General features: G+C 34.1%; 1 protein-coding gene across 2 annotated transcripts in view; it reads left to right on the top strand.

Annotated features, from left to right (window-relative positions):
• Positions 1–18,026, top strand: part of LOC108607865 (CUGBP Elav-like family member 2) — a 69,423-nt gene that overhangs the window by 7,185 nt on the left and 44,212 nt on the right. Inside the window, exons 1-2 of one of the 2 annotated variants that reach the window (XM_033294975.1) lie at positions 10,727–10,824; positions 10,918–11,396. In XM_033294975.1, coding sequence (XP_033150866.1) covers positions 10,742–10,824; positions 10,918–11,396 — 562 coding nt within the window. In that variant the 5' untranslated portion in view covers positions 10,727–10,741. Of the gene's footprint in view, positions 1–10,726; positions 10,825–10,917; positions 11,397–18,026 lie in introns of those variants that run through there. The other variant, XM_033294974.1, reaches the window with a different exon arrangement.

Here is an 18,026-nt window from a genome sequence, read left to right as displayed (position 1 = left end):
AATATTATAATATTATTATTGAGCAACAATTGCATTGTTAATAGCTAATTAAATAAATTACTTAGCAGCATTTTTGATAATATTTTGCTTTTTCATTAACATATTTAGCTACAAATAATTATAAAGATTTTTATTACTCGTTCGACTGTTCATTATTAATACTATGTAAATAAAATAGTTACAATTGTTGCAACAATTATTTGAGATTAATCAGTTAAACAATTTCTAGCTAAATATATTTGTTTTAATTTATTTAAATTATTTGCTTACTCTTTCAAACTAAAAAAATATTCCAAAATCTATTGTTGGCAGCATATAAAAAATTCCATAAATTCAAAGCTAGCTTAAAGCTTTTTTTAAGGTTTTCTTTTTAAACAAAAACTATCTACTGATTTTTTTAATTACTTATTTATTTTGTATTTATTGCTCTGCTCACTCTATAAATTTTTCTAATTTTCTACACATTAAATATGTGTCAAAATCCATTTAGTCAACAAAAGAGCAGCAGACGCAAAATTCTATTAATTCAAAGCTAAGCTTGTAGCAAAAACAATTTGGTAGCCTTCAAAATATTAAGCCTAAAAGAGCGCTATGCTTAATTTAATATACGTTACGCCCGCTGGCAGCAGCAGCCTAAGCTAGATTATATTTCAATAAATTGTTTGGCTCGCGCCCCGGCGCTTTAACAATTTCGGTTTTTTGGCTATGGCTGCAGGCTCTAGCACCTGCCAAACAACTAAGCTTGTCTTGCGGTTCGTTCTCAGCTGAGCTGCTTAGGCAATTAGATACCGAGAGCAGCAACGTGCAACGTGCCTCAAACCACAAGCATTTCATATTTTTTTTTGTTTGTTTGTTTGCCTTGTTTGGTTTGTCCCTGGGGCGTCGTTTGGGCAGCATGCCCATTATAATGATTATCGTTTGGTCGTTTCGTTTGTGGCTTTGTTGTTTGCTCTCTTAACTTGTTGTTCCTTTTGTTTGTTATGCATTATATCCTTTCGTTTTCGCAGCTCGTTCGCTGAGTTGACAAAATCATAAAACCGTAGACAACCAACCAACAGCAACAACAAATTATACAAATGTCTCCCACTTGCCTAGCATTCAATGTTTACAGAATTCACAAATACATATACACAAATATTTCTTCTTTGCTAATGTTGCCCCAGTGTGTGCTCTCTCTCTCTCTCTCTCTCTCCGTTTGAAGTTGCAAGTGGCGCTTTAGCGGCCTGTAATGTGCTTAAAAATTTTCCAGTTTTGGGGTTTGCCTAATGGGCGGCTGTTAGCCGCATTTACAATTCTGTCTAGACGCGAAATTCTTTAAGGTCTTAGAGCTTAAAAACAAAATGCAAAAAATTCAAAAGTTGCTGTTTGAAATTTAGTTAATTGTATTAATTTCTTACAATTTGTAAAACCAATTGACCAACTATTTATTATTATTCTGTCTATAACTGAGTCTTAGGTCTTTGACTAATTTAAAAAAATATAAACTGTGTTGTTTCATATTCAAAATTTCGTTAATTTATTAATTTCTTAAAATTTTTTTACCACATCGACCAACTATTTATTCATTATTAATTATTCTCTCTAGACGCGACAACATATATTTAATATATATAAATATTGAATATATAAATATTGAATTCAATAAAAACAAATATTGAATGCTTTTCAAATTTGGAATTTGGTAAATTTTATTAATGTCTTACAATTACTTAACCAAATTGATCGACTATTCATTTTTTATTATCATCTTGAAATTTAAGTCTTAGAGCTTTAGTTCATTTAGAAATTCTGAAATAAAATGTAAATATGCTGTCATATGAGAATTTCCAATATATCATTATTTGCATAAATTTCTTTTATATTTTGTCGCTATTTTTATATTGCCAACACTTGTGCGGAAATTGCGCGATGTAAATTTCTTTATTAATTACTCTTGAAGCTTACAGCCTATGCAAATTGAGCTAAAATAATATTTATTAAAAATTTTTAAAATACACTTTATATTTGGTCAATTTCAATTATTTCATTATTTGTTACTAATATTTTAACCAATTAAATTTGATAAATTAGTTAGGTATGTTAATTTCTTTATTAATTATTTCCTAATAACTGTCCTCAATATATATTAAATATTTCTATAGTATATATCAAAAAAAAATTAAATATTTTTGGCTCTTCAATATTTAATTATTACTATTTATTTCTTAAATTTTTTAACCAATTTAAACATTTATTGGTTTGCACATTTCTCTATTAATGCACCTTAATTGATAAATATACAGCTCGTATATGTTTTTAATTCTTAAAATATTTTTATTAATAACTCAAAGAGTTCGTTTGCCTGCAATAAAAATATATATCAAACAAATAGCAGCAGCAGCCAGTTGGCAATCGTAATTTGCCAATGTATTTTCATTAACATTTAAGTGCACAAATATTGAAATGCATATGGGCAGTGCCACGCCCACAACGCGCAACCTCACTCAACAGACAGAGAGGAATGTTGTTGGCCTTTTGCAAGCAAAGTGAGCAACAAAATTTTTATGCAAGAGTGAGAGAGTGTGCGAAAGAGAGAGCGAGAGCGAGTGTAGTGTGTCTGTTAAGTGTGAATTGTTTCAATTTCGCAGCCAGCAAACAACAATTTGTTGCACACACAAGTGGCGACAATTCTGAGTTCCCTTTTCCTACTAACCAACCAACCACACAGCCAGGCCAGCCACCCACCCCCCACACACTTTATACGCTGTAGACTTTATGCATGCTCGACGCTCTGGAATTTTCATTTATAATTTTGTTTCAATTTTTTTTTGTTTTTTCTGGACTTATTGCTGCAAGCGTTGCCAAAAAACAACAACAAACAAACACACATTACAGTTTATTTATGTGATATTTTATTGGTGTGTGTAACCATCTTGATTCAATTTTATTAGAGGCTGCGCTTACTTTGTTCCACAGGCGCAGTTCCACGCGCGCCAGGCGCATTTGACAATACTTTGGCCTCTCTACTTTGCCCTTTTTTTTGCAGTCAAATCATTGTCGTCACCCTGAATCTTTTTTTCCAAAATGAATCAATAAATTCTTCAGTCGGCGCAAGAAGTTTAAGCAACAATTTTTATTTGGTTTTGTTTTTCGGGGTTGAGCGGCGATTTCTTCATTTTTTTTCTAGGCGTATTTGCTCTTTTTACTAGCAAGGTAGCTTAGCTAGCAGAATGTTCATCAAAGAATAGATAAATATGAATTTTTTTAATAAATTTAAACATTTTTAAACGAACTGAAAATATTTTATTAAAATGATGACATTTTACTTTGCAGTAAAATTTTATTATCTGCAATTTTGCTTATTTATTGAAAGTCGTTTTTATATTTATTCAAACAATTACTGCAATATTTTTTTAGCGACTTTTTTACAAAATAAAAAGTATTTATCAACAACACTATATTTCTTCTATGTCTCATTCTCTTTAAAGTAACACTTGAATATTTTACTATTTTTCTTATTGTTAGACACACTCAAAATATTCTAAAATAATTTTTGTTAAAACAGTTTTCTATATATTTTTAATAGTATTATCTAAACAATTTTTGAATTATTTCTTTTTGATATTTAATTAACTCAAACAATTTATTCTACAATTTTAGCTATGTCATTTGATTTGAAAGTGCGATAAAAATATTTTATTATTTTACTTAGACACTAAAAATTTTACACAATATTTTTTTTAAAACAGTTTTCTATATATTTACTATAATATTATATAAATATTTTTTGATTTATATCTTTTAGATATTTAATTCATTTATTTTATAAAATCGGTATACTCAAACAATTATTTCTAAAAATTTAGCTTTGTCATTTTCTTGCTTAAAATATTTTATTATTCTTTAATACAAGTTTATAACATTTTTATCGATTAGCTTAGCTTACACTTTTCTTTCCTTCGACTCAGTCAGTGTATTTGACAAGTTTGTACAGTTTTTAGCTCTTCCAGGCCAAGCTAACCACTTTTTGTTAACAGTTTTATTTCTTCTTCTTTTTTGAGGGAGTTCCACCTATCCGCACAGAAAGCCGTCGGCGTATTTGGAATTTTTGCGACGCAGTTTGCGTATATGTGAAAATACCGTTACTTTGGCAGCCAAAAACCGAATGCTAGTCCCAAACACACACACACATGCATACATGTGTCCTTTTTTTAATGTGCAACGCTTGAGCGTCAGCCTAGAGCGAAGTTGAAAGGTGGCATTGCTGCCTTTATGCAAAAAGCAAAAAGAGTGAGAAAAGGATATATGTATGTCCTGTGACGCTGTCTGTGTCCTTCCAATGCATTTCATTGTGGTCTTGTCCGGTTTGCTTTATGCTCTGCTGTGTCGCCTACGACTTTGGCTTACATTACATTTATTTTATTTTATTATAAAATATATAAAAAGTATTTGCTTTTTATTTGCTTTTTTGTATGTCAAGCGAGCCGCCATATCCTGTCGTTCTTTGTGCTTTATCTTTTTAAAGCATTCAAACATATATAATGCTTTTTTTCTTTCAATGTGTGTGTGTGTAATTTTTTCTGCAACTCGCCACAAGATTTACTTATTTAATTTGCTGTTCTGTGTGCTGCCCTTTTGGCTTTGGCTTTTAATTACCGCTGTTTGCATAAAAAAAAACTCCCCAAAACCCCAAAAAAAAATCTTGATCAATGATATTTAAGTGCCTTCAACAAAAAAAAAAAAAAATAAAATGCAGCCGCATCTGATCATCAAAGGACAAACTGCTGTTGAATGCTTGTTTATTGTAATAACAAAAAATAGATTTACAGAAAAAAGCAAACAGATAAATGGGCATAAAGTTATGAAAGAAATTGCGATTAAAAGAATCATTTAAAAAGGCAGAAAATATAAATAAAAAGCAGCTTTAGATACAGCAAAAAAAATGCTTTGTTAAAATTATAAATATGTTAAAAAAGGCTGAGATCAAATGCAATATTTGTTACAATTATAAAATTTTTGTTTACGCACAGAAATAAAAGCCTTGAGGTTAGATATAGAAAAAAGGCTAAAGGCAAAAAGAAATTATCTACTGCTTAAATTAAAAACGCACGATATTTAAATATATTTGTGCAGTAATAATATATATATATATTATAAATTATATAAATATATATTAATTGTTTGTTTGAATATTTAATGAGAAAAAAAATATATAAGCTAGCAAAAAAAAAAATATATTTTTATAGCAAGCAAATATTGCTGCATGTACATACAAGTGTATATAATATATGTATATATATAGTGTGTGACGTAGACTGTGAGTAATGAATTTATACACTCTCTAGTATTTTTCAATTTGAAACTTAAATGCTGTGAAAATATAAGAGAATTATGCAAAATTTTATGAGCAACAGAGTGCAGTCATTTATAAATAATGGTTGCTGTCATCAGAGATTTATATCTAATTATGCAATCATGATATCAATAGTTAATTTTTATAATACAGAAATAGATCAAATTATTTAATGCTAAAATTTAAAATTTTGCAAGTAAATTTTTAGCTTTTTTTTATAAGCTGTAGCTAGCCAAAATAATTTTGAATAGACTCGAAATAGAGGCTGAAGACTGGGTTATGGCTACCTCAAGGTTAAACTAACTAAATATGCTTCTGATTAATTTTAAAAAGGGATACCATAATTAATTAAAGCTTAGCTTATAGCCATAACTTGCTATTTAAGTTACAAACTGCTGCCCTAAGCCAGCACACAAAAAAAAATTAAAATGCCAACTCAACCCTTAGATATGCCAACTAGCCATAAAATGTCTATAGCCTGTCTATTTATTTACTGGCGTAGTCTGCGCTCAATGGTGCATGTCAAACGACCTCTAATTAGTCAACATAATCCAACTAAGCAGCCAGCCAGACAGAAAGACAGACAGATAGACTGAGAGTAATGCAGAGCTGGGGATACAGCAAATAAAATGCCAACTTTGATCTATTTACAAGCAATTATTAACACAACAAGAACAACAAATACAAATAGACAAATACAGCTTAAAATGCAGACGTAGAGACTACAAACGATTTTACATTTTTGCTTAATTACACACGAGTTGAGTTTGCTGCTTAAAGCGGCACCAAACCCCAACCCGCTAACACTTTGACTTTGGCTAGAAACGAAAAACTGAGCTGTCCAGCAGCCAGTTGAACCCTACACTGTCTTTTTTTGGCCATGTCAAATATTTGCACAAAAGTCCAAAGCGCCTGGCTGCGCTACCCTTTGCGTGTTAAGGGTTGGCGGGGTGGGGGGTAAGCTTATCATTGACAAAAAGCGCAATGGCCCTGAAGACAGCGCTGGGGTGGGGGGCTGAGCACTGTCAACATTGAAAGCTGGCGCGTCCTCTTTTTGCGCCTTTCTCTCTTATTTTCGCCTTGGCAGCGTTGCCAGACAACGCGCAGTCAGCATTAAAAATCGCGCATAGCTCAACAGAAAAAACCGTAAACTCGTTGCTGTGTTGGCCAAAAGAGAAATCATTTTAAATGCGGCTTAAAATTATCTTTTGATAAGCGTGGCGAAATGTTGCTGCTGAGTAATTTATAGGCAACTGGCAAGAAAGAAGAAAGTATATGGTGGCGTATTAAAAGGTCCTTCAGATCAAAGTTGCTGTCTAAGTTGTTTAGGTTAAGCGGCTTACTTCGAGCTTGTCTGTCTGTCTGAGACTGCTGCGTATATATTTCGGGGCTTAAGCAGTTTCACTTAAAATGTTAAGAAATTAATTGGTTGACAATTATGAAAATACTGCGCATAAAATATTAATGAATGAAATTTAGTGTAGCAGAAGTGTTCATAGAAAGAAATGTAGTGTAAGGTTTCAAAGCTTTAAAAAAAGTCATATATTTTTGAAAATTATATATTTTTAGTACTCATATTTTTCGAACTCATATATTTTGCGAATTGATAAATATATCAACAGACAGACAGAATATTCAGAATATCAACAGACATAAAAATATTTCGAGCTCGTATATTTTTCGAACTTATATTTCGAACTCAAATTTGTGGAACTTATAGATTTTTGAAGTTCGGAAATATGCGAACTCATATTTTTCGAATTCATTTATTTTTTGAACACATTTATCCAGCTCATATATTAATCGAATTCATATATTTTTCGAACTCGTATATTTTTCGAGCTCATATTTGTTGAACTCATATATTTTTCGTGCTCAATTAGATTTTTCGAATTCATGTTTTTCATGCTCATATATTTTTCGAACACTTATTTTTCGAGCTCATATATTAATCGAACTTGTATCCTTTTTGAAACTCATTATTCTCTGCAATTCAACCCATCAGCCGATTCTCTAGAATAATAAGCCCTTAAGCTCTTTAAGCTGCTGAAAATTTAAACTCCTTTGTCAACTTTAGTGCAATCTTAACTTCTCTACCAAAGCTCAGTCTATTGTAATCGAATCTATTGAAGCTCAACAGCTTTTGCTTGTCTTACTTTACCCAAATAGACGTAATAAAGCATGCGTAGCAATAATAAACTAAAGCAAAACAAGTTGAAAAAATACAAAGTACTCAACATCAATAACAAAAACAACTTGTAACTGTACTTGTCCTTTCTTTAGTTTTTGCACTTGATTTCTTCTGGTAGCAGATGCTACAAATTTACCTTCGTTGCAAGGTAAAAAGTCAAGACAAGAAAACAAAGCGAAGCAACAGTTAACAAACTTGTGGCAACAAATTTGCTGCTACTATTTTCGGATTACTTTTTTTTTTTTTTGTTGCAAAGTACTTTTTGAGGTTCTCAAGTGACAAGCGATTTTCTTTTGCTTTCTCTTACACTTTCTTTACACCAATAACTGTTGCCAAAATTAACTTAAAACGTGCAAACTTTTTTAATAGATTTCAAAATTTTGCACTCCAAGTAAAATCTCCAGAGTAATCAAGCAAATTAGTTGAAGGCTTTGGCAGCAGGCTGAAGTCCTTTTTTTGAGTTGTTCCCTGGATAATTTCGTCGGCAAATTGTTGACAGCTTTGGGTTAACAATTTTTATACTATGTAGCCATATTTATTCGTTTTTTTTTGCTGCCTTTTGCGCTTTTAGCATTTACTGCCAGACAAATGAAGATAAATGGCCAAATGGCAGGAAAGGCAGCAAAAGTTTCTTTAAAATTATTGTCAATGTCCAAGTTGTATTTTATTAAAGGGCACAACAGTAAATAAATTAGTTTTGGTAAATGTGTTTGGAGTGTGAGAGAATTTATGCATAGATAAATGTTAATTATGGTTCTAAAATTTATTTAGAAATTTAGATAATGAATTTTTATATTTTAAAACAGGTAATCAATTTATTTTGGCTCTGAACCTTCTAAGCTTCTAATACTACTTTGTTGCTCATGATGAAGATGAATTGCAGTTTGAACTTTGATAGCAATGTGCACAACAAATTTGTGCACTTCTTCTTCTTCTCCTTTTCTTACTCATTGCATGTTGTGCTGCTGTTTGCCCCAGAAGCAAAAGTTTTAAGCAAAGTTTTTAATAAAATTGTCTCAAAACATGTTGCAAAAACGAAAATGCAATAATTGTGTCAAATGAACAAAACAGACACACACACACACACGTTACAGTTAGAAAGCGATTGCAATGATTGTTAAACTGTAATAAAATTATACAGTGTAACAAAGAGCGGGTTAAATGCGTAGTAGGAGGTTAAACTGCAAACTACAAAATACAAACAAAGCAAAGTAGTAAGAGCAACGGATAAAATCAAAGAATTTGCGCTACACTCAAAAGTCAAAGTGAGCAGCGTTGGAAGGAGAATCGCCCACAGTCGAAACAAAGCAAACACAGTGGAAACAAAGCAATTAAAATATTAGCCTGCTTAGCCAAGCCAAGCGAAACGCATTAGGGATGAGCGTAAAGAGAGAGAAAATCACGCTTTGTTATGTGTAATTACACGTAACACGATATCCCTGTAACTACTCGGGTTATGGTTTATTGACTTTGATTTAAGTAGTTGGGAGTTTTGTCTTTAAAGCACTTGACTTTGCCATAAAAACTTTAACTTTAGCAGCACTGTGTTCTGTTTACTTAACGATTTGCAGCTTGAGTAATTCTCAAATAGCATTAACCCTAATGACCATTTGCTTTGCTTTTTGGGTCAACTAAAGGACTAAATGCAGCTTCTTACGTGACGTGTGTCTAAAAAAGCGTTCGTGAGCGAATCCTTGTTTGCCATTTAAATTTGGGTTGACGTAGAAAAATTGAAAGCTGCAAAGTAATTTGCATGCTTAAGTGGCAATTAGACAACGACAAACAAGAAAGGAAAGCGCTCATTTGGCAAAAGAAATTTTTCACACTGTGCTTTATATAAAAAGTGCAAGTGGCTAGAAATACAAATGCTCATTTGATAGGAATTTAAATTGTACAATTTAGCAGCAGCAATATATAAATATTTAGCTATGTGCGAAGTATTTCAAGTAATAATTTAACACATTTGAACAAAGTTTGTCACACTGTTAACATATATGAACTTAAGCAGCAAAGGCAAAAACCGTTAAGCTCAATGTGAGAGTCGCTGCTGACGTCGCCGCAGCAGCCTCCAAGAGGGCGCTCATTTAGCAACAGATTTGTCACTGTGCTTTAAAATAATTGCAAGTGGTTAATAAGACAATGGCTCATTTCATAGAAATTTAAATCGTGTGCATCTATGTATGTATATTGAAATTGCAAAATGTGTTTAAAACATTTTATTTCAACATAAATTTAAAGCGTTTCAATTAGTTTGTCAGTTTGTCTGTTTACATGCGTTTAGCAAAAAGCAAATAAAACTTTCCAATGCAAGCACCTGTTAAGGTTTTAAGCTCAATGCGAGAGCTTAGCGCATGTTCTTGTGGCTGCTGTGTGCTAACTGACGTCGACGCAGCAGCAGGCTCTCTTTGAGCGCAGCAGCGAAGCAGATCCAAGAAGCGCTCATTTGGCAATGGAATTTTTCATTTAATAAACAGTGCAATTAATAGAATTAATTCAAAAGAAATTTAAATTTTTAGAATTTAACAGCTGAAATTTTAGAATTTACCTTATTAATTTATTTAACTTTAATTGCAAAATTATTTCTGCATAAAATAGCTTCGATCCTTAATAAGTTTGTCACACTGTTTACATGCGTTAAGCGAAAAGCAAATATAACGCAAGCGCCGTTAGGACTTAAGCTCAATGCGAGAGCTAAGCGCGTGCTCTTGTCGCTGCTTGGTAACTGCTGCCGACGCAGCTGCATTCGCTCTTTGAGCGCAGAGCGCAGCAGCCCCAACAAGAAGTGCAGCCCAAGCTACAAAAATTCCAGCATGTGTTGGAACTAAGCCGTTAGCTTTCGCTGAGCCCAGCGCAGCGCAGCCGCCCCCAACGACTGTACGAAACGTTTTAATGCTGAGAGCGCCGCCCGCTGCTCCTGCGCCTTGTGCTCTCCGCACCTCTTTCGCTGCTGCTGCTTAGTCACATCGATCAGTCCAGTCACTCGTTCATTTGCTTAGCAACGTTTGACTAAGTCGAAGGAACGTGCTAGAAAAAAAAGGCGCTGCGCGTTTGTATAAATAATTTGTGACTGGAAAGTTTTTTAATTAGTGCAGTGTTACAAGTTATTCATTTTTTTTACATTTGACTATTGTACGTGTGCGTCTGTTTGGCTATATATAGTGCACGCTTATCTTTGTTGTAAATCGAAAGTGTAAAATAATAAACAAAAATATTTAACAATGTTTGGCAGTCGCGCTTCGTTTATGGGCAATCGCCGCATGATATTTGATTTTTCAGAAAAAACCAGCGATTTGTATTTAGAGTAAGTTTGCAGTGACTGCAAAACTGTAACACAAAGCTTTGACAAACTGTACTAACGTGCATTCTTTCTTTTCCTCTCTCTTTCTCTTTGCAGTGCATTTGGTATGAGCGACAAAAGCAGCAGCGCCACCAACAGCCTGCCCAACAGTCCCATACATAGCAACAATAATTCAACGCTGCTCAATAATAACAACAACAACAACAACAATAATAACTCGAGCTTGGTCGGCAGCAATAATTCGCTAACCGGCATACCCTTTGGCAATCAGAGCAATAATAACAACAATAGCATCATGTCCAGTGGCTTATTATCCACCAACAACAATAACAATAACAATCCAAGCAGCGCTAATCGTAATGTTATTGTCTTGGATGATGATTCCTGCTTTCGTCTGGACACGGACACCACTGTTACCTATGGTGAAAAGGAACCCGATCCGGATAACATTAAGATGTTCGTGGGCCAGGTGCCCAAGTCTATGGATGAGGCGCAGTTACGCGAAATGTTTGAGGAATACGGACCTGTGCATTCGATCAATGTGCTGCGCGATAAAGCCACAGGCATAAGCAAAGGTGAGTGAACAGCAAAATTAAACTTAGACACAGTGGGGCAAACTATATAATATTATTATTACAAAAATTATATATTACTATTTTATTTCAGAATGGGTTTAAATATTACAGTGATACCAATTATGAAAAAAAACACGCAAATATTGAAAATATATATTATTGGCAACGTTAAAAAATATTATAAATATAATTAATTGTGTATACGGCCCAGCAAAGAAAAAATTATTCATTAACATTTAGCTTTATTTGCTCCACTGTACGCGGCGTCTACATTGCTCGCATTCTCTTTAGATTACTGCTTTAAAATATTTGCCTATGTTTGTCCTATGCTTGCTCCACTGTAACTAGTAACGGCAAGCTCTCACTCTCACGCGCTCTCTTTCTCTTAGCTTTACAGTTGTTACAAAGTAAATGAAGCAAAAACTTACACACACACCCTCAACATATTTATATGACTGCCGTTTGATTATTGCTGCGCTCTCTCTCTCTCTCTCCCCTCACTTTACTTTGCTTTTGCATTCATTGCGTGCGTAGTTTTTTAATTGCATCTAGCCAAAGCTTTCTCATCAGCGCAAATTGCTTTCAACTTTGTTATTTGAATTTGTCTTTGACAAAAGCTGCGTAAAACTTTATTTTCAAATTGAAATAGAATATTATAATTTGGCGAACTTTGCTGTCAAAGAGCAAGAGAGTATAATACAAAAGGAAATTCAATGCGCTATTGCTGCTTGCTCGCTTTTGTGTAAATGTTTCCGATGTTCTGATGGCCTCTCAACTGCAGCGGCGCTCAGCTATCAGTTGCTGCGCTTTCTATGCTCTCTCTATGCTATAACGGTGCTTGTCACATTGCTACTATTTTGTATTTTTGCTGCCAATTGAATTTCTGAATGCCTATTGTTCAAACATATCAAATAGCAATGCTTCAATATATCAATATTTGTATTTCTTTTGCGCCAAACTCTCTTATCAGAGCGAGCTAAGCGACTGCAGTTGACAGGCAGCGGCAGCGCATGGGCGTATGCGTGGTCAGCTTGTCATGCTGTGGGCGTGGCAGCTTTGAATGTATACATGTGTGTGTGTGTGTGTGACAAAGTAAAAGCGCAAACAGTTTTAGGAAGCACTTAAGTGGCGAGTTGTGTTGATGATTTATGACAGTGTCTAAAAGTGGGCGTGGATAAAAAGAACGCCCCAGCCCACCAACAGTAGCAGCTCGTGTGCTTCCAGAGCTTTGTCAGCTTATGGCTAAGTGCCTAGCTCACACACACACATACACACACTCAACACACATATGCTTGTTGTATTTGTAGTTGTCGCGCTGTTTGTCACTTGAGCTTAAAAGCCGCGCCATGCCATAAACACAAATCGACACAAATTGCATTTGAAAGTTATTATTTATATCCCGGGCAAACTGTCAAATATCAACGAAATAAAAAGCAACAGCAGCAGCAAAAAATAGAACAAATAGTAGCAGGCGTCTTCATTGACCTAAAAAAATAGTAGTAGACATTTGAAGCTGCCAACATTTTTGACATAAATGTAAACCGCAAATTAAAGCAAATATTACATTATAAGAATTGCTAAGCAAGAAAAAAATACTTTTAGTATATACTGTGTTCTCAAAAAAATATTTCTTATATTATTAAATAGTAGTATAATAATAAAATAATTTGAAAATATTTTTGAAGTAATTTTTGATGCACTTTATTGATCATTTATAAATTTTCAATAATTTTACTTTCTCAGATATTTTTGTAAAATATATTGTAGGCCATATTTTTTGAAATAGTTATTTAAAATAATTTGCAAATATATTATATAACATTTTATTTTATTATAGCACAGTGTAAAAAAAATTGAAGTACAGACAACGCTTAACCAACAAAATGTTCAACCAAGAATTTCTTTTTTTACTAACACAGTTTTATTTTTTGATGTCCACTTCCTGCCGGACAACAACATTTCCATTTAGCTTTTGGCCAGTAACCTAGTTTAGACACTAGTCCATTTCTTTTTGCTGCGACAAAAAGTTAGCACCCCCCACCCCTCAAACACTTTAACTGCTAGTGCCTGCAATTGTTTCATCTTTTGGCTTTAGTCACTGTGTTGCATTTTTATGCTGCAATGCTTAGCATAGAAGGACTTTCCTGTTAGCCAAAATAGCAGCAGAGCAGCAGCAGCGACAACAACAAAAGCAGTGTAAAAAAAAAAATTGGAAATGACACTTTTAAGTGCGACGTTGACCTCTGAACCAGAAAGTCGTAAATAACCGCCGACAAAAATTTCCTTTTCGTTTTCTGGCACGAAAAACTTTTCTCACTGCAAATTTCTGGGCTAATGCCTTTTGGCCAAACACAACTCGACTTACTCTCGCTTATGCTTTTTTTTTTTTGTTGTCGTTCACACTAAATTTTGTTAGCGGGCAGTTACTTTTTCGAGTGGATTTGCTGCGCTAGCTGTTGTTGTGGTTATTGTGGTGTTGTTGTTGTTGTTGTTGAGCAGTTATCTCTGCTTGAGAAAGAGACACAGGCATACGCTAGAGCTAGAGCGAGAGCCTGCGCGTGTAGGTTAAGCGCCCAAGTCATAATTTATTAGCGCTTGTGGTTAAAACCACCACCAAACCCAACCACCCACTCCACCCTACCACACACACCTTGAAAAGGGGTTTTCTGCGGTTCTGCTTTGAGATTGTTCAGGTGGTTTAGTTGGCGTAGCGCAAAGCATTTAATTTGATGGGCCTTTTTTTTTTGTAGTTGTTGTTGTTGTTTGGTTCACGCGCCGGCACAAGTTGTAAAATGTTTTGAAGCTTTTAAAGCCACAGCTCATAGCAACGTGGCCTAAATACTGAGTGCCAAGAGAGCCCCGTGCACACTTTTTGAAATAGGTGTGCGGTCATAAATTAGTCAAAGAGCGAGTGAGAGCGAGAGCGACGTAATAAAGTTCTAACTCGCCACGTTTGCTTTATTTTTGTGGCCAAAATGTGTCAGTTCTTCAGGCCAAATTGGTTACGGCTATTGATAGATATGCACATAAATTAAGGCTGTTCTTTTAAATTGACTGGTTGAAATATATTTATTGATTTGAATTGGCAGTAATGTGTTTTTAAAAGGCAGCAGCAAGTTTTAGCTTAAAATGTACAAGCGTTGCACAATATATAATTCAATATTAATAAATTTAAGCTTGCAATATTTAATTTAATTTCAATTTATTTTTTATCATAACTAAAAAATGAATGTAAAATATGCTCAAAATGTAATAGTTGCAATTTTTAATATATTTGCAATTAATTATTTTACGTTTCTATTAATTTTCTACATGAACTAAAGCGGTTTATTTTTTAAATTATTTTAAACTTTAAATTTAGATTGAAGTGATTTTGTATGCTAACGTTCTATTTGTATTTCAAACTGGAAACTTATGCAACACGCGATTTAAAATAAATTTTAAAATATTTGCAAAATTAATTATTGTATAGCTTTCCATAATTTTCTTATATTTTTTCTTTTCTTTTGTATAGCCTCTTTTAAATATTTATTATTTTTGCCTTGGAACTAAATTTTAATAGGTTTTGCACCTAACCTTAAATTCAACCTTTAACTGGGTTATGCTAACATATCTGCAAAAAAAAAAACTAACTGAAGGCTATTAACAGTTTTTCTTTGTGCCTTTATATATTTTTTTCTCCCACCCCCAGCAGTTGTGATTTATGACCAAAGCAAAAGAATTCCGCTGACCACAAAACTCCCAAACTAGCGAAAGAATAATAATATAATTCAGGCAGGCATTCCCAAGCTAGAGAAAGACATCTTTTCTTTTTTTTGGGTTTGTTTTTTTTTTATGGTGGCCTGCTGAGCTCTAAAGAGAGAACTTAGTTTACTTTGCTGCACCCCTCACTCACCCCCTGCCTGCTGCTTTTAGCAGCTTTCGGCTGTTAGGGCCAGCTGTCTGCTGTCAACCGAAAAGTAAAAAGTAACGCACTTTATCTGCTGAGCTGCCTACAATGCTCCGCTTGCCTCTCGTTTTAGTTATGCTATTCCCTTTTTTTTGGTGTGTGGCTGACATTTTTATTTAGCCGCTTGTCGAGCGTAAAAAATGCATAAAATTTCACTTAATATTTTGCAAAATGCGCATTTGCAATCAAGAGAGAAGAGTCGGCAGCGTTTGTCACTTTCGCTTTAGACTGGGATTTGGCGCTTGAGTTTTGGTATCTCTGTGGGCCATAAACTAAATGCAATTGCAATTGCAGTGTCTAGAGTTGTTGTTATATATTTCGCTCTCGCTCACTGCGCTAGTCAGTCAGCTAGTAAATCTCTGCGCCCAAAAGTTTAATGACATTGATTTATTTTACTTCGATTAATTCGTTTCCGTTTCGTTCGGGTTTTCTTTGCTGCTGCGCTCGCTGCTTGCTACGTGTGCTGGACTTTAGCACGTCTTGTCTGGCTCTCGATTTCACATCTTGTGAAAAGTTCTACACACACAGGCAGGAGCCACTCCCACGATTTTGGGGTTACGGCAATCGTTTGGATTAAGTTTTTGTTCAAAAAAACGTGACTGGATGTCGTTTTCAGCTAGCGCCTGCCAACGGATTTTTTGTAACTCTATTGTTATTGCCACCCCCTCCCCAAGCACAGCCCCTAAGCTCGCTCAACCCCACTGTTGTTTTGATTCTAACTGCAGTTGACATGCACATAATAGAAATTGAGAGATTTTCTTTTTCTTTGCTTGTCTTCGTTATCGCTGCTTACTTACTTCCACTTTCTTTTGCACCAGCAACAATATTTTATTGCAGTCTTTGATTTGCTATCATTTGTTACATTTAACGCTAGTTTAATTTTAAGTGATATTTAATCTTCAAAAGCTAAAACTAAACGCTTCCCTTTTTATTTGTCGACTTGCGTGTAATGCGATACTTTTGTTTGCTATCATTAAAAAAAAAAGAATTTATAAAAGTGGAATGGAATTTAATACCAATTCCTTTTGCTAAGTTATTTATATAGTTAATTGAATTGATTTAGCTTTAATGTTTGGTCTGTAATTCAATTTCAAGCTATACAGCTTATGCTTTGTTGTTTTCTTTTAAAGCGCTCAAGCTTTCAATAAAAGCAAAACACACAAGCACATCCGCTTTTGAGGGCGGCAACGACATTACGCCTATTTGCAACCCTTTTTCAGTCTAAACTTGCGCCCGGATATCAGAAAACCCCAGAACAAGAAATGAAAATATTTGTAAAAATATAAAAAAATGCAAAAAATGTTAACGTTGGGAACGGCGGCGGCGGCGGCATAAAAACTGCGACAGATTGAATTATCCAAGTGTGGGACTGGGTGGGGGTCAGTTGGACCACAGAGCAGCTACGCTTCGGTTGAGCGAACGTTGCCGATATGACCGGTAATTGCATTATGCAACTATTGCCATATTAAGTTTTGTGCTGACAGTTGGCAGGCCAAGAACACAGGCACACACACACACACACATGAAAAAACAGTCTAAAGCTTCCAGCATTCAAAATGAACTCGTCACCAAAAATTCTGTGAGCCACGATATATATGTTAAATGGGTAAATGTGCACGAGCCGGAAATGGATTTCAACTGGAAGCCGCCAGCTCATATTTTATTTCTCTCTCTCTATGCGCATGTATGTGTGTGCGTGCGTGTGTGTGTGTTTAAAGTCTCGGCCACAGATTTTTGGTGTAAACAAAAAGCAACGAACTTTTCCCCGTTGTGCATATCAAAAAATTCTGCTGAATTTTAGTCAATAGCAAATGCTAAAATGAATTCTGGCCATATGACAAGTGCTGTGCACAAAAATAAATGCACAGAATTTTGAATTTATTGACTGCGAGTTAAGGCGATTGTGTTGAGTTTGCTTTTTGCATAAGCCGCTTGGAAGTTTTGAATGGCAGCAAGTGTTTAAAAAGAGTGTTTAGTATTTTGCTATATATAGTTTAGCTATTATCGTTGGTATCGTAAGAATAATGCATAGCAATAATATATTTTTCCTCATTATTGAAATAATAATAAATAAAATATTAAAATAAATAACAGTCATGTTATTTTGAGTTATAAAGGAAGGCCGATAGTAACATTATATATTCGATACTATCGATAAAAATTTTTGTATAATTTAAATAACGATATTTTATTCGAAAAGAACTAAAAGCTTTTAATGAAATAAAGTTGCTTTGAGCTATTTTTGTATTTATAGTTATTATCGATAGTATTGTTATATTATCTATAACTTTAATATATATTAATACTATAAATATAAAACAAAAAATTAAAATCAAGCTTTTATGAGTTATGTAGCAAGCAAATGCTTTATATATATTTTATTATCGATAGTATTGTACATTTCTATCGATAGTATCGACACAACTAAAAGCTTATAATTCTTTATATTATTTCATGCAAAAATATAACGCATTAGCCATTTGCTTAGCTTATTAAAGTCTACACCCTACACACTGCTCTCTAGCCAACATAAATTGCCAACACCTAAACCGCTTAACTACCAACAGCACCACCACCACCACCCACTAACCCCAACAGCTGGCTGTGAACCACTAACCAAACTCACACCCTTGCTCAACAAAGTGCGACACATTTATTTGTTGGCTGTGGGGCCTGTGTGA

Source organism: Drosophila busckii, chromosome 2L, assembly GCF_011750605.1.
Source record: "Drosophila busckii strain San Diego stock center, stock number 13000-0081.31 chromosome 2L, ASM1175060v1, whole genome shotgun sequence".
NCBI classification, from domain to species: domain Eukaryota; kingdom Metazoa; phylum Arthropoda; class Insecta; order Diptera; family Drosophilidae; genus Drosophila; species Drosophila busckii.
This window is presented reverse-complemented; position numbering and strand designations above follow the sequence as displayed.